The sequence below is a fragment of the Polyodon spathula genome, chromosome 2 (genome assembly GCF_017654505.1).
Source record: "Polyodon spathula isolate WHYD16114869_AA chromosome 2, ASM1765450v1, whole genome shotgun sequence".
Taxonomy (NCBI): domain Eukaryota; kingdom Metazoa; phylum Chordata; class Actinopteri; order Acipenseriformes; family Polyodontidae; genus Polyodon; species Polyodon spathula.
Window position 1 is genome coordinate 68,379,579 of NC_054535.1, and position 18,416 is coordinate 68,397,994.

Genomic DNA, 18,416 nt, shown 5'->3' on the forward strand with positions numbered 1-18,416 from the left:
CAGTGTGTCTGTCAGCTGGGGATACGAAGTAGACTGTAACTACTCTATCCAATACTTAACCGTTAATAAACCGAAGAAATACTGATCATACTCCGATTCGTAAAAAAACTGTCAATTTCTTGGGTACTATATTAGTCATCTGGATATATTGCAGGTCCAGTGCAGAACAATACCCCACTAGGAGTAGTATCGACTCTGTCCTCCTATCGTCTCCCCTGAGATAAGAGTATATGCTGAGCGATATGGAAAGAGTACGTAAAGAAATCTGAACCCACGGATTTCGTGACACTGCAGGCACCCGGCCAGACCACAGGGGTCGCTGGTGCGCAGTGAGCTGAGACACCCTGGCAGACCTAGCCCTCCGTCCCTTCCCTCAGCCAACTGAGGGCCACCCCCTAGGAACTCCAGGCCACGGTCGGCAGTGACATAGCCTGGTTTTGAACTTGCGATCTCCAGGCTATAGGGCACATCCACACGGAGGGTTTTACTGGATTTTTAAATTGAGTTTTAGATCCTACTAGAAGGAGTTCAGATTTGTTAGTGTTCAATTAAAGAAAATTGGCAGGCATCCAGGTCTCAATGTCTTGAATGCAGGCAGAGAGCTAGACCATGGCAGAGGGGCTTCCAGGGTCGAGTTTTAAGTAGAGCTGGGTGTCATCAGCATAGGAGTAAAACATGGTCACAAAATAGTCATTGCTATAAAGAAATAATACAAACGTATGTATTGTGCTGTCACGTGAAGTAATGAGTGGTATTCTAACAGGCAGATCTGGGATTCTAATATAAAGTATGACTCATGAAGTAATCATTAAAGCCCATTTCCACCACATCAAACAAGAAAGGAAAACAATAACAACAATAATATAAAACAACTTAGGATTTTATTATTTTGACTCACTATTTCTGCATATATCGCTGTTGTGGGTAATAATAAACAAGGCTAAGGCAAACTGGATTTTGGCTTTGCTATGTTAATTACAATGGACTATCTACAATTATCTAGGGACTATTTAGAAGTTTTCCTTTTAGAAGTCAAACTAAAGCACAAAGTGGTCTGACATCTCCAAGGATTGTTCAATACCAAATCCACCACAATGATGAAAAAGTCCCATCTCACGATTTAGCGTATATTTATGTAGTGGAAGATCCAGCTCAGGTATTATGTCACGCAAAATATTGAAGGTCATGATGAATACACATAAGTGATATACCAACCCCCAGCAACACAAAATAACTACACAAGACCTAACTTCCTCTCTGTAAAAGAAGAATTCAAAGGGTTATTGACATTGTAAAAAACATTTTAATAAACTCAAAATCACTCCAAAATGAGATGCTTTTCAGGTGTCAATATAACAAGTGAGAAATCTACATGATCACTACAGGGATATTGCTAAAATTACTGACTATATCTCAGAATTGGTGCGCAGTACACTGATTTCCAGAGTCACTTTCGACTTACTAATGGACAAGCTGAGGTAGGCAGTTGTGACAGAAATATAGCGTGTCCGTTCATGTCGCGCAAACTTGTGAGAGTGTGCGCAAGTCATACGTCAAATGACACGGTTCTGAGCGCATACCCTGTCCAACTTCAGGCAACCTGCGTGACCGCAGCCGGATCTGACAACAGATATCACGCATCCCCTTGGCGAAAATCCTGCGCATTCAACACAGACTCTAAAAGGGGCTGTGCTGGAGCAGACACGTATTCTAAACAATGGAAGAGGAGTGTAGAGAACGACATGCAGCGATTAGAGAACGTGTACTGCCACCTAGGATGGGGGTGTGAATAACACAGAAAAGGAGCTTGTATAAGTTACAACCTACTGTATTGTGAATGACAAAGACATCTTAAACAGTCTTGAAATTACGGAAGTGACTTTGCATAATTTATTTTCCATTTTAATGATTATGGAACTTTGTGGGATCAGAGAGAAAACTATAGACACACACACATACTCATAGTGTTCGTGAATCTTGATTTATAAAATGCATATTTGAAACTATAATTCATATGTTTATTTTCTTTTTGTTGGGTTGTGACTTATTTGATCCAGATGATGGGTACAACTGCTTAATAACTCTTCTACTATTAGAATTTAAAAAATTCAACAAAGTTAGCTGACGTCATATGTTTATACGTCTTCTATGCCAGTCTATTTCGAGTTTCCACGCATTACAGAAACTTTGGGACAATTAAAGCATTTAAACGTAGTAGAACACGATTGAGCCAGTGGTAAATTTTAACTTCCCTTCTGTAAAAACGTCTTTGATCCTTGTAATAATATTTTGCATAGGGCACTGTTGTTTATTTACACCATGGAACAAACGTGTATTGAGACACTGTACCTTTAAGAAAATGTACCATTGCCGGGGTAAGAGTGGAAAGTTGAAAGTTCAGAGACACAACAACAAACAGTAAGTGCTACGCTGAATTAGTTCGTATTTCACTTCTGTGTGTTGGAGACATATGCTGCACAATTACACACAAAACATTCTGTTTTCTTTGGTTGTGTGAAGAATGTGCCACAAAATAAAAATGTTAAAAACAAATTTGCGATGGAAAGTGGATTGGCCTGGAGTAGATAGTTCGCAGCTTCAGCTGTTAACACAACGTTGAAGAGCAGGATAGTGGTCTTAAACGTAAACAATACTGCTATGGTATATTATTTAGTGCCCGAATTTGAAAGTATTTATTTTATAAAACAAATATAGTTGTTAGTTTTAAAGTGTTTTTAAGAGATGCAGTATAGGCTATTGCTGTAGCATCCGACAGAGTATTACAATTTAATTAGAACAGTGAACTCCTATAACCGGAAGCAAAGTGGGATTTTACACGCTTTCACTAGGGAAGAAAACTATTTTTTATTCGTTTATTTCAATACAATATAAAATCAAAATAATATATATATATATATATATATTTTTGACAACTTGAGTGATTATTACATCTACTGAGATTGCATTGCATCTTTGAACAAGGATTTCCTGACTTTATAAACGTACTATTCATTAGCATGACAATATTCTCACAATTCCTATATTGTCGTTTTCCTTTTGGCCCTTTAAGTTGTATAGGCCTGTTTATATTTCTAATCAATTGGAGCCACAGTATTTTATATTTACAGTACTTGGTTTTCTCTTCACGTTCTGGACCCATCTGAATCCATACTTTCAGGATAGAGCACAAGTGAAATGCTTATGGTATGCTGTTATTAATGCATCACTTGTAAGTCAGTGAGTTAATTTGTAGCAATCTGGCAAGATAAACTGGCTTCACAGTATATCCAACTCATTACAAAATCGGGAAGAGATTAACAGCAAAACAGTAAGGGTCTTTTGTGAATGTGGTTAAATGTAAGAGGTGCCTTGGTTATACACCTTTTAAAAATTACTACAAATTGATCACGTTATGGAAATAAAATGTCAGCAATCTACCAGCTCGTCCTTGAAGTATTATGTTTTTACTGCTTGTGAATGTCTTTTTATTTTTTTATTTCTGGTGATATAATTATTGCCTGCCTTTGCGGCTGTCGTTAGAACACAGAGCAAGTGGCACAGGTGAAAATGTTCAGTTTAAAACTAGTAAATTTTGATGTTTATGTAGATTTGCACTGTTCACATTCTTTATTACTGTCATTGGACTACAACAAGGAATCCATATTTTCAGAACTGGTTTACATCTTGTAATGGTCTGGAGATTCAGTGGTTTCGGATTGGTACTAGGGCCCTGAGTCCATTTACAAGAGAGGTGGAAAAACATGGGTTAGCATGGAAAGGCTTTAGTGTGCCAGCCCATGCTAACCGCTCTTCTGAAAGGAGGAGAACTTCTTATCTGTAAAAACTGCCCCTCCTGTGCTTTGCAGCATGGCATCATTTGGCTGGAAGAGGAAAGCTGGTGACAAGGTGTCAAAGGTGGCCGCTCAGCGATTTGAAGCTGAAGCTAGTGAAGAAGCTGAAATTGATGGCAATGAGGTTGACTGGCTCCACGTCATAAAGCGGCGCAAGGAAGTTCTGCTTGAAGACTGTGCTGCCAAGAGCAAACGGCTAAAGGATGAGGGAGCAATTCTGGCAGGAAATGGAAGGTAAGGGTCCGTTAACAAGACTGCATTTTATCACAACCAAGTGACTTGTGGTGTAAAATCTCATTGAAATGCAGCTCTAGTGATTCATCTATACAGCACTTCTTCCACTACAGTACTTCTCTAATCTCTATCATTGCAACTGGAGGTGATAGGGGAGCCATGTCTAGTTAGTAATAAAACAAATGAAATACAGCATTGTGGCAAAGTGGGTGATAGTGTGATCAGTGAACAGACAATTATAATCCAGGTGCAAAGTTTGTTTAATGATCTTTTTTTTTTGTGTCCAGTGCCTGATGGCAAAACAAACAGTAAACAATAATGATGTTAAGTAACATAGCAGCGTGTATTACTTAAATTATAATTCCCGGGTTTGCCCTGCAAATAATAGTCCTGTTTTTATTACACGCCCATACGAAACACAAAACACATACACAAGTCCGTTAGTGCGTGAATGAGTGCTAGTGGTGCAAACACAGTTTATTGTGATACAGTGCAGTGCTGTTCCAGGTTTGTGCTGGCCTCTGGCGTCAGCTCCGGAATTGTGTTTAGCCTTCTAGTAATATACAACACAAGACAATTACAGACAAACTAAACAAAACACTCATGAGCATTTTTATTTCTCCCAGAGTCTCTCACAGTCCTTACAATTCAAAAGCTTTAAACTAAAATGAAGGAACAGATACATCGCTTCGACCCCTGTATATACTGTCACTCATGACCCCTTGGTAAATGACTGCAGCCGCGCCTGTAATCTGCGGCTGCCACATAATTTCCCTTCCGGGTCAGTGAGTTAGTGTACTGAAGCTCCGTCTCTTTTCTACGTGACCGACTTCCTTTTAACCCTCGGAACGAAGTGTCAGGCCAAGTAGTCCAGAGGACTCGTAAGTTCTTACTTGGCGCCCTCACAGGTCGGGAGGGAGATTTACCACCAGGAATAATGGTCTTTCTGTCACAAGCATTTAGCCTTATATTGGTTTTATATATGAATTTAATAATTATGTTTTTATTGATTTAATCAGAGATTTGACACTGTTGTAACTTTAGTATTACCATATACAGTGCCTATTGAAAGTCTATACCCCATTGAACTTTTTTCACATTTTGTTGTGTCAGTGCCTCAGACTTTCATGCATTTAAATTAGGATTTTTTCCCACTTCTCTCAACACCATACTCCACACTGTTAAGGGGAAAAAAGTTTTTATTGAGAAATATTAAAAATTCAAAACTTAAAGATCATAATTAGATAAGTCTCCACCCCCCTGAGTTAATACTTGGTGGAAGCACCTTTGGCAGCAATTACAGCTGTGAGTCTGTTGGGATAGGTCTCTACCAACTTTGCTTACCTAGATTTGGCAATATTTGATCATTCTTTTTTACAAAACTGTTCAAGCTATGTCAAGTTCCTTGGCTGACTGGGCCACTCAAGGACATTTACCTTTTTGTTCCTTAGTCACTCCATTGTAGCTTTGGCTGTGTGCTTTGGGTCGTTATCATGCTGAAAGGTGAACTTCTGTCCCAGTTTCAGCTTTCTTGCAGGGGCAGCAGGTTTTCCTCAAGCACTTCTCTGTACTTTGCTGCATTCGTTTTCTGTTCTAACCTGACAAGTGCCCCAGTCCCTGCCGATGAGAAGCATCCCCATAACATGATGCTGCCACCACCATGTTTCACAGTAGGGATGGTGTTCTTTGGGTGATGCGCTGTGTTGGGTTTGCGCCTAACATAACGCTTTGCATTTAGGCCAAAAAGTTCAATTTTAATTTCGTGACCACAAAACTTTTTGCCACATGACTACAGAATCTCCTCAGTGTTTTTTTGCATACTTCAAACGGCATTCAAGGTGGGCTTTCTTGAGTAATGGCTTCCTTCTTGCCACCCTACCATACAGACCAGATTTGTGGAGTGCTTGGGATATTGTTGTCACATGCACACTTTGACCAGTCTTGGCCATAAAAGCCTGTAGCTCTTCCAAAATTGCCATTGGCCTCTTGGTAGTGTCTCTGATCAGTCTCCTACTTGCTTGGTCATCCAGTTTGGAGGGACGGCCTGATCTAGGCAGGGTCTTGGTGGTGCCATACACCTTCCACTTCTTAATAATCGTCTTGACCGTGCTTCAAGGGATATTCAAGGCCTTTGATATTTTTTTATACCCATTCTCCGATCGTGCCTTTCAACAACTTTGTCCCGGAGTTCTTTTGAAAGCGCCTTGGTGCTCATGGTTGAGTCTTTGCTTTGAAATGCACTACCCAGCAGAGGGAACCTACAGGAACTGCTGAATTTATCCTGAAATCATCTGAATCACTACAATTTAACTGAAGTGGAGGCCACTTAACTTGGTGTGTGATTTTAAAGGCGATTGGTTACAGGGGGGTGGACACTTATCCAACCAAGCTATTTCAGTTTTTATTTTTAATTACTTTTCTACAAATTTCTAGAATATTTTGGAACACTTGGAAGTTGTAGGGTAGGATGTGTAGATACATGAAAAAAAAAACAACTTTTAATGCATTTTAATTTCTGACTATAAGGCAACAAAAGCTGAACATTTTGAAAGGAGGTGTAGACTTTCTATAGGCACTATACACTGAGTGTACAAAACATTAGGAACACCTTCCTAATATTGAGTTGCACCCCCTTTTGCCTTCAGAACAGCCTCAATTCACTGGGGCATGGACTCTACAAGGTGTCAAGCATTCCACAGGGATGCTGGCCCATGTTGATTCTAATGTTTCCCACAGTTGTGTCAAGTTGGCTGGTAGTGGATCTCTACTCCGAATAGCTCGTTCCATCTCATCCCACAGATGCTCAATTGGATTGAGATCTGGTGACTGGGCAGCCCACTACAGTAAGCTGAATTCACTGTCATGTTTGTGGAACCATTCCTGGATAACCCAAGCTTTGTGGCATGGGGCATTATCCTGCTGAAAAAAATCCATTAGCAGATGGATACACTGCTGCCATGAAAACACACCCCACACCATCACACCACCACCACCAGCCTGCAGTGTTGACATGTGGCATGATGGATGCATGTATTCATGTAGTTTTCTCCATACGTTAGTCCTCCCATCAGTGTGAAACAGCAGGAACCAAGATTCATCAGACCAGGCAATGTTTTTCCAATCCTCCAGTGTTTTCGTTCCTTAGCCCACTGCAACCAGAGTTTGTTGTGTTTTGCTGAAAGAAGTGGAACTCTGTTAGGTCATCGACTGCCATACCCCATTCGTGTCAAGGTACTTTTACTTTTATGGATCTTTTGGCACCAATGTTGTACTGGACTGTCAGTTGACTAACTGTAGCCCGTCTGTTGCTCTGCACAATTCGTGTCAGCCTCCTTTGGCCTCTTTGATTTATGAGCTGTTTTTGACCACTGACCTGCCGTTGACTGGATGTCCTTTGGGTGGTGGACCATCCTTGATAAACATAGGAAACTGTTGTGTGAAAAACCCAGCAGTGTTGTAGTTCTTGACACACTCAAACCGGCACGTCTGGCACCTACTACCATACCCCGTTCAAAGGCACTTAAACCTTTTGTCTTACCCATTTACCCTCTGAATGGCACACATACATAATCCATGTCTCAATTGTGTCAAGGCTTAAAAATCCTCCTTTAACCTGTCTCCCCTTCATCTACACTGATTGAAGTGGATTTAACAGGTTACATCAATAAGGGATCATAGCTTTCACCTGGATTCACCTCGTCAGTCTATTTCATGGAAAAAGCAGGTGTTCATAATGTTTTGTACACTCAGTGTATAACCATTTGGCTCTATTTATTCCCTTTTTTCTTTTTCATTTCCTCTGATAAATTTGCATGATCAAATGCTTTTCAGCCGAAGTGACCTCAGGGTTTTTGCATGCTGAGCCTTCAGAATCACTGCTGGGAATTTCACAGACTGGTTTGGGACCAGCTGCTTTATGTACAGTAAATAACATGAAGGAAGCAGCCGCCCAGGTAGAGAGCTGCCAATAAGTTTTATTCATTCACTGATCCAAGAGGTACTTCTTATGGGGCTGTAGCCAGCATGGATCCAGTTCTTAAGAAGCAGAGGCGGCATCTTTAAAAAGCCTTGCTGATCCATTTCTGGCATGAGAAACTTCTGAGCCGAAGATAAGAGACTTAGCAAGTTTCAGTAAAAGGATTTGGGATTTCCACAAGAGTATTAATGATATTTGACATATGGCCGCCAAAACGATTACAGTCATTTGGGGGTAAAAAAAAAAAAAAAAAAAGTGCAGACCAGAAGAATAAACAAAGTGCTATCCAGGTTTAAATTGTGTTTTGTTTTTTGGTTTTTTTTTTTTTCGAAAAAATAAAAGCAACAGGTGTTAAATAAGTTCTGAAATTACATTCAGAACAATTAAATAACATTTTGGTTTTGTATTATGATGCTTTCAGTACTTGATGTTTTATCACTCTGTTTACTTTTCAGTCAGACATGTACACACAACTGTCAGTTAACTTTAATATTGCACATTAATAGACATCAGTCTTGGACGTAAGTAATGACTAGATTTTCAATTTATATAATAATGATTAGCTATATTTGAAAGAAAATGCAATTAATGCTTTCTTTGAGTGGGATATATTTTTGTTCAGTATTTTTAACTATCAGTAATCATCTGTCACAATCAAGTTAGTTCAAAATATCTAAAAATGAGCTGACAAATTAGAAACCTGAATGAGTAGTTAGTCCAGCAGATGGCGCTATAACCCAGGGCATGGCTCTGTGCACCGTATTTTTAAAGCCGCATTATCCTAATCTAGAGATGATGTTTGTCTGTTTACTACAGTCACAGGCATAAGTACTGGCACTGAATATAATAATTCAAGAAAACATGTGAAGTACAAGCATTTATTAAACAGTAGCCACTAATTAATATGACAAAGCGCAAAATACACAAGCACTTAATGTAAAATATTTGTTCACTACAAAGTTATTGGCACATTTACATCTATAAAGTCTAATTTACAAATATATTCATTAATTGAAAACCATTAAACAGTAATTAAGCTGCATTATAAAGTCAATAGCCAGTAAAATAAGTAATTATTTCCAACATCTGTTTAAGAAGAATGTTTTGACAACACAGCAGATGGTTGTCAAGGTAATGAACCTTGGAAGGTTCAGCACTACCTTCGAATTCCTGGCTAGCGAACGAACCTTCGAGCAGAAGGCTTGTCTGAACCTTTCCTTTGAGATTTCCAGATGGAAATTGATTGGCAGAAAAGTTATAAGAAATTGATTATTTTGGTATTTGTTGAAATGTACTAACCAACTGTGGAACCTCCCAGAGAGAGGTGTATTTAACCTGAAATCATGTGAAACACCTTAATTGCACAGAGGTGGACTCCTCAACTAATTATGTGACTTCTAAAGACAATTGGTTGCACCAGAGCTTATTTAGCTGTGTCATAGCAAATGGGGTGAATACTTATGCAATCAATTATTTTCTGTTTTGTATTTGTAATTAATTGAGAACAATTTGTAGAATTTATTTTTCACTTTGACATTATAGACTTTTTTGTGTTGATCAGTAGCAAAAACTCCTAATTAAATCTATTTTGATTCCATGTTATAACACAGTAAAATATGGAAAAGTCCAAGGGGGGTGAATACTTTTGAGAGCCACTGTACTTCTAAAGTAGAGGCGATATCACTTTCATATTGCTTAGGTGTGCTCATAATTTAACTGACTTTCTGTATGCAGCTCTGCTCCTGTCTTCCTTCTTTACTGTCTGATTTAATGACCCCACAAAAAGGCTTCAGGAAGAAAGTATTGAAAATGGCCCCATCTTTGAAGGGCTGAAACTCCTTGTAGGACACAAGTTAACAAACTTGGTGGGCTTATAGATGAGGATTTGAAGGACTTGTGGTAAAATAATTGATTTAGTAATCTGTCTCCTTCACAGTTTAACCCTTTGCGGTCCATTTATTCCACGCCTGTCAGGCGCATCAGTTCCAATTTATTTTCACGTGCACTGTTTATTTTACACACACTGTTTAAAAGTAATTTTAAATATAGTAAAACAGGTTTAAAAGACACTGTATATCAACAGGACACTCAGTACTGCATCTCCAGCCCCGTCCCACCCCTTGTTCGCTGTATTTATCACATACCTCTTCATAGTAGTGCATACTGATAAATCATCTCCTGATCTTTTGTTTTATCACCAAAGTCCTCAATAATGCGATCCAAGCCATTATTTTATTACTTTAGCATCTCAAAAAGCTCTGCAAATGTCTGTGATATTCTTTGAGCGCCAGATGCGGAAGCAGCTATCTTGTTTTTTTTATGTCCATGTTATGTCCGTGGTGAATGGACTATGTGTGTTGCTCAGATCCGCCTCCTTTTTTTCGTCTTCTGTCGGTTTCACTCAGCTATTGAAAGGTTTTCTCTGCTTTTTCCGAAGAAAAAACGACTGTAAAAAGACCTGTGCGTGACATCTTTTTGATGATGTCGGAAAGGGAAAATTGTAATGTCGGACCTGGTCCGACATAAGACCACAAAGGGTTAATAAATGTACAAACATGAACAACACACATTTATGTTGTTTAGAGTTATATTGTACAATATTAGCAAATAGTTTGAGTTTATACCAAGAGAAATCATAAATCGTGTATAAATAAATCCGTAAAACTAAAACCATAAAATGTGTTTAATCATTATATGCAAGTGGTTTGTAATAGGGCTACAGAGGTACTGTTGACCTCTTATTTCTTCTTTGTTTCCATCTTTAAAAATTGATTCTTGCAAAGTTTTGAAACAAGCATTCATGGGTTATAGATGAGCGTTTGAAGGACTTGTGGTGAAATAGTTGATTTGGTAATCTGTCTCCTTCACAGTTTAATAATTCTCTGTCAAGGTGGGGCACCACCACTATATAAAGACTGTAATCAGTTGACAGCAAGTCACAATCCATCAAAAACATGTCATAAGCCCGATATCTGTTCTGCCCATTTAATTTTAAATCAGATTTCAAGAACATTGTGTCACACGCAGTTGTACCTGTAATTTAGATATCTTAAAAGTAAATACCTTTTTTCTGTACCACTGGAAAAAACAAATGGAGACGAACATTTAAGTCTGTGTTAAATATGGCAGGGCTGGGGTTACAATCCCCTCCATGATAAAAACAGGTGTGGACTGAGGCCAGGTGTTAAATGATTTATTAATTTGCCAGTTAACCCTTAATTCTTTCCTTGATTCTTTTGTTATTTACAAGCCTGGAGGTGAATCGGAAATCCTTACAAGTGTTGCACCAGAGTAAGTAGACCGGGATAACCGCCAGAATATGAGTTCATTTAATGGATTTTAATCCCATGAAAGTATACAAGGGCATGTCAAAAAGAAGGCTGTTGGAGTAGGACCTTCCTTATAGTGGGAGCAATGCTTAGCCACTGTTTTAGACAGCTTTTGTTTTTGTTATCTGTGTTCTCCCCCCCTTCTGGGTTTCGTTTTGCATTTTTGTATTTATTATTTTTGCTAATACTTATGTTTTTGTATTACCTTTTTTGGTTTTATATTTCCTAGGCTTATCTGCTGCTCTGGCAAAGGATTATCCGTCTAACGAAACTCATGAATATGAACCTGGTGTAACACACTGAGTGCTGCTTTGCTAGTTATGGCTTGCATTGGATGTAGTTACCAAACACACCTTCTGTTCAGGATCTATACATGAGCCAAAAGAGGAATGGGAGAAATACTGATAAATTCGATGATCAGTATCCAGGAAGAATAATTGTAGTTTAGTATGATAAAATAATTTTATTGTAATATAATATGGTATTCCAAAGTGGATTACCTAATATATTGTATTTAAATGGAAGAATTTGAGTCACCACAATAATTGGAATGAAATTCAGATTGTATGCCAGGGCTGTTACTTGCTCCATGGTTGTAATAGGGTTGCAGTTTCAAAGTCAAAATGTCCTTTATAAGCAGAGATACAAGACAAAAAAACAAATAAATGACTCTTAGGTTGGCTACATACACTTTCATTTTTCTTTTAGTTTTAGTTTTTCATTGTCCTTATTAATTGGTGGAGCAGAGCTGTTTTTACAGTATATGATGATTAATTATCCTGCACCTAAAGCATATTTTATTTTCAACAACAATACAAAGATAACAATGTCCAATTACAATATACAGTTAATGCCAAAAGTTGCATCACCTAGAATTTTAGGATTGAGATATAATTTAAAAAAACAACAACAACTATATGAACATAAATTAGATATTTTATTTAACATCATGTAATCGAAGAAACTACAAAATGGTATCGTAAAAGTGTAAAGGAAGCCATAATGCTAGTACAGGATTTAAAAAACGTCACATTTAATGCAACGTTAAAATATATACATTTACATATACTACTGGACGGCATCCCCAGGCAGGCATATGTGGTGTACCTGGGTGACATGCTGGTACACAGACCGACCTTTCCAGTGGCCCTGCTCCACCTGCGGCAAGTGCTTCAAGGGATCCAGGCCACTGGGCTTCAACTGCATCTGCCTTGAAGCTCCACAATGTTGTCCTGCATCACATATGGCAAGTTCCATCCACCGGAGAACCTTGATTGCAGCTGGTGGTGCCTGCCTCGCTTAGACGCACCGTACTAAAGGCCAATCACGGGGCAACAGGAGTGGGGCATTTCCGCGTCTCCAAAACACTGGCATGCCTCCACAACTGATACTATTGGGGGCACTGCCGTCGTGATGTGCAGACCCACTGCCGGCGGTGCGATGACTACACCGCAAAGAAAGGTCTCAAAGCGACGGTTTGGTTGAGCGTTTGAACCGCACACTCGGCACCCAACTAGCCATTGTCACCAGCGAACACCATCGGGACTGGGACCAGCACCTGCTGCTCATCCTGCTAGCCTGCCGCACCGCAGTACAGGAGTCTGTGCTTCACCCTTGCTTTGCTGATGATGGGACAGGAACTGCGGACGCCCTCTGAGTTCCCCCATGGACGACCCCCAGAGGTGAAGGAGCCACGCGGGATGGAGTATGCCCAGTGTCTGCAGGATCGCCTTGACAGCTCACACTCCTTTGCCCGTGAAAAACTCCAAGCCGCCGGGTTCCGACAATGCCGGAATTATGACCTGCGAGAAAGAGGCCGCCACTTCCAGCTGGGTGAGTTGGTCTGGGTCTACAGTTCACTCCGAAAAAAAGGCACTCTCCGAAGCTGGACGCATCCTGGATGAGCCGTGTACAGCCCTAGCCCAGGTGGGAGAGGTGGTATATCAGGTCCAGCTGCTCATCCGGAATCGCAAGGTAGAGCTCCACCGGGACCGCCTGGCCCCTTATCGGGGACTGAGGCTGGCAGCCGTGCCTCCTTCCCCAGCAGCCGCCTCCCCTGTTGTCACCTCACCAGCAACTGGATTGCTCCTCGCTCCCTCGCCGGTGCCACGGATCCCCCTTACCAGCTTGGGACCTGCAAGGGACTCTCCCTAGGGTGAGGCGCGGACACATCGACCCCGTCGGCCACCTGCTCGCTACAGGGACTTTGTTGTTTCCAGACAAGCAGAGAAGCAGGTAGAGCAGTGGACTCTACAGGATGCTGAGAGATAGCGTCCTAATAAAGTGTTGGTACAGAAAACAGCGTGTGTGTATATAATATATATATATATATATATATATATATATATATATATATATATATATATATATATATATATATATATATATATATATATATTATTATTCTTTAAATAATTTATATAAAATGTGCAATGCAAATATTTTTAAATAGCATGTTTACACAGATAACCACGAATAAGGTAAAATAAAAAAAAGTGTAGAGAAGGTCTCGCTTTGTTTCAGTTTGACAGATTTGTCAACACTACTCTGTTTTAAAGATCGTTCATCTCCAGTACAGTTATTCAGAGAAAGTGGATTCGTAACTAAATATACTCCAATGTTTCCCTTGTCTGCAGAAATAAAAAATTTTGAGATAGAAAATTTAATTCTAAATACTGAAATGTATTATCTCAATAACAGTCTGCGAAATTCAGTGCTTACCCAGCATATTAACACCCTGCCTCTGCTCACGAATGATTAGACAGCTGTCAGGTCTTTCACTTTCCCTTTGGCTACTCACTTGCCTTCAATTTTCATGCAAATACCGTGAACGGCCTCTGTTTGCTTATGGTTGGACAGCTGTGTAAAACTTGGCAGATATTTGACTCTCCTAATGTTTAAACTTACAGTCAGTATCTGTACCTGAAAAAGACACAGTTTATGCCCCACCCAGCTAACTTATGACTGGGCTACCTCTGAGACAATGCAAATGTTCAATTGGTTAACCGTATCGCAGAAGCCATTCAGGAAAAAAAAAAAAGTCACATATGTACAAGCACAGCATAAGCGAGCAGCACTGTCAGCAGACTGCTGTGGCGCTTTTGTTGTTTAAAGCTTTCTTTATTTTCCCACGCTACGACCTGCCAGAAATGTGAGTCACGACCCATAATTTAAGCTGCTGCGGGCACGATGGCCTGGCTTCGTGGGCACGAATTTACCAGTGGGCACCACTTTGAGGACCACTGCCATAGCTATACATGTAAAGTATATTACAAAATGTGTAATTTTACATATTGTTAAAATCTTACAAATGTTAATTTCTACAGTTACTATTACGTAAAACAGCTCATTTCATAGCATATGCAAATATATGCAGTAAAGGTAATATTTACATTTGACCCTGTTTATGTCATGTCATCTTTCAATTTTTCATTTTGACAACCCCCCTCCCCCCTTTTTTTGTAAATATTGTCTGTGTCATAGTTTTTGTTTATGATTTTTCATGCTTCAGATATACAATAATCTTGATGAATCAGTAGCTCAGAAGAACCAAATGAAGTTTAACTAACCATAGTGGAAACCTGAAAATAATAATCTCTTCCAGTTAGTCTATTTAGAAGCGAGTAGTTTTTCGAGATTTACGATTGTACTGTAAATACAGTATAATCGTAAATCTCGAAAAACTACTCCCTTCTAAATCTTTTGTAGTCATTTTTGTATTACTTTAGTATAAACACATGTTAATTTGGATTCATATGCTGTTTTTTTTTTCTGACTTTATGTGAATGAAAAGACACATTTGCCCGTTTTCCCATTGGAAATAGTGATATTTTGAAATATCACTGTCCTGGTCACAAAAGCAAAGTTTTTGGGGAATAATAGCCATTTTCTATACTTTTGAGGCATAAGCAATTAGGAAATAACACTTACTACCCAGGAACAAAAAAAAAAAAAATTGTTACACGGTGTAATAATAATAATAATGATAATATATTTTTTTGTAAAGCATTTTCAGAATATTATTGTATTGCATGTCTTGCTATGACAGTTTTGAAAGAGGATAGCTGCTGTAATGACACTTTTCTCAGATTAGTCATTTTTAAACATGATGGAATGACTAACAAGAAAGCCAGTGCGGCAAGACTGACAGAATATGTAGGTCATTTAAACAAAGCTATTAGTTAGTCACTGTTTCTGATTAGGAATTGAACTTCATTTGGAAAAACACAGTGTGACAAAAAGGTCAATCAAACATATATATCAGAGGCCTCTGTATCAAATGGCAGTCTGTGTGCAAACAGGCACACCTGAATGTTGACAAAACCCATGCCAGTACTATGTAATCTCCAATCATTTTTGAGAAATTGCCATTCAACCAGTGTGAGTGCAGGTATAGTTGAAAATGTAAAAAAAAAAAATAAATAATAAAAAAAAAAACATCCAAATTGTTTTTAAAACTAAAATACAATACTTGAATACCTACCCCAAAATAAGTGTAATAAGCAAAGAATGTATTACTGTAATGTAAGAAAACTTAGTATAAGTGATTAAACATAGCTATATAAACTGCAGTTCCAAGAAAAGGTAACATATAGGAAATAACAGATGTGTACAGCTGCAATAAGAAACTACATGTTCAGTCTGTGTTCTAAGGACATTTGGAGTCAAAGGCTGATTCATAAGCTCAGCAAATGTCATCCTCATAGTGTGCTGCATGTCTGCTTTTAAATGTGTTAACAAGTAGAGAAAAGGTTAAGCAGTCACTGGAATGATACATCAGAATATACTGTATTATGTTTTCAACTGATCTTAATTGCCAAGGACATGTAATCAGAGAGCTATAGATTTGTTTTCCTCCTAGTTATATATTAATAACAATATTAAAATAATCATCCAACTCTTTCAGCAAATAATGGCGTCTGATATTTGTCACTATTCCATTGTATCCTGGATGTATTGCCACTTGGCAGGAGATTGGGTGAGGAAGTCGTTAACAGATTATTGGCTTCATACATTTATGTCCAATTACATGTTGTTTATTGTTACATGTTCTATATTGCTGCCCTGTTTCCTGCTCATCTAATTCTGCCTTTCACATTGCGCACAGCCGGTCCCATGTGCTGTCAAGGACAGACGCTATTGGTGAATCAGGGAGATGAAAGTGCTATAAGCAGTCATGTATGAAACAAAGTGTAACAATTTAATTGGCTTTTAGAGTTACTGTGTTGATGACGTCTTTCTTGGAGATGATGTGATGCAGTCTCAGAAACTCGATTGGGATTTACTTATTTATTTATTTTTTAAACAGCATTTTATTTTGAGTTTATATTTAAAATGTAAAGTATTTATGTCCAAAGAGTCCCATATACACCACAATCTAATATTTTTTTAGAAATAAACTGGAAACAATTATTTAGAAATTATCATAGTTTGGCCACTAGTTCTTAAATAACTATTAAATATTTGATGTAAACATTTCACCACTGTATCAGTTTCTCCATAAAAAATGATAAGATTGTATTTCCACATTTTAATAGAGAAATATCTCAAACTTGGCTTTATAAACTTGCATGGGTACTATATTTTCAGTAACAGTGATAATAAACTTTTTGTTTGTTAGTTTTTATGACAGTTTTAATGTTTGCAGCATCTTTGTTTTGTAGAATATTTTGTAATTAATTTTGTGTTTGGTCACAAAATCCAGGTTGCGATGCGGGTTTGTCCACCGTTTTGCTTTGTTGTTTGAACAGAGGAAGCAGTGTCATGGGTGCAATAGTTGGATCTATTTTTGGTCATGTGATGAGGTTTTAACCAATCACATGCCATAATAATATTTATATATATATATATATATATATATATATATATATATATATAGATATAGAGAGAGAGAGAGAGAGAGAGAGAGAGAGAGAGAGAGAGAGAGAGAGAATAATGTATGGGTCAGAATATATTACCACACAATAATATGTCTCAGGTTACTTTTGAGTAGATTAAAACTAACAAGTCATATTTTTGTGTGGTAATATATTCTGACCCATGGTATTATTTAATATATTCTTTATTTCTTACCTTCTAGTTTTGTTTTGTTTGTGTAAACTGTGGCGTGCTGCTATAGAAAATGCTGCATTCATAGTTATGTCTGTGCAGGCTACGTTGGTGTGCTTGGGAGAGAAATTTGTTCAAATTCGTCCCTATTTCTGTTTTAATTTTTTACAGATGAGATGAAATTCGAAAGGTGTATGTCCAGGTCTTTATCAGGTAGCTGGTGAAGTTTTCTTGTTTCTCCTACTGAACACAAAGTATGACATTATGAGGTTTATGTCAGCGTGTTTCTTGTATTTTCAATTACTTGCTCTTTTAAAAATGTTTGTCTTTACTATCTTGTTTTGAATGTAGCCTATTATTGTGTGGTTTAGCGTGCTTGCTGTTAGTGGTAAATGTGGGGCTGTTGACATTTAGCGATATAATAAGACACTGTACACTGAAGATGATGACGTATGTTGGAGTCTGATAAAAAAAAGTACTAGCAAAGTACATACAATACCTATAGAAAGTCTACACCCCTTGAACGTTTTTTACATTTTCTTATGTCAGTGCCTCAGAGTTTACTGCATTTAAATGAGGATATTTGTTCCACTTATCTACACACCATACTCCACACTGTTAAGGGGAAAAAAGTTTTATATTAAAAATACAAAACTGAAAGATCATAATTGGATAAGTCTCCACCCACCTGAGTTAATACTTGGTGGAAGCACCTTTGGTAGCAATTACAGCTGTGAGTCTGTTGGGATAGGCCTCTACCAACTTTGCACACCTAGATTTGGCAATATTTGACCATTCTTCTTTACAAAACTGTTCAAGCTCTGTCAGATTCCTTGGGGAGTGTTGATGGACAGCAATCTTCAAGTCATGCCACAAATTTTTTATTTGATTTAGGTCAGGGCTCTGACTGGGCCACTCAAGGACGTTTACCTTTTTGTTCCTTAGCCACTCCAGTGTAGCTTTGGCTGTGTGCTTTGG

At 38.4% G+C, this 18,416-nt stretch overlaps 1 protein-coding gene across 2 annotated transcripts in view; it reads left to right on the forward strand.

The window, feature by feature from the left end:
- The first annotated feature begins 1,992 nt into the window (after positions 1–1,992).
- Positions 1,993–18,416, forward strand: part of ttc33 (tetratricopeptide repeat domain 33) — a 44,268-nt gene continuing 27,844 nt past the window's right edge. Inside the window, exons 1-2 of one of the 2 annotated variants that reach the window (XM_041227338.1) lie at positions 1,993–2,418; positions 3,867–4,085. In XM_041227338.1, coding sequence (XP_041083272.1) covers positions 2,360–2,418; positions 3,867–4,085 — 278 coding nt within the window. In that variant the 5' untranslated portion in view covers positions 1,993–2,359. Of the gene's footprint in view, positions 2,419–2,941; positions 3,205–3,866; positions 4,086–18,416 lie in introns of those variants that run through there. The other variant, XM_041227348.1, reaches the window with a different exon arrangement.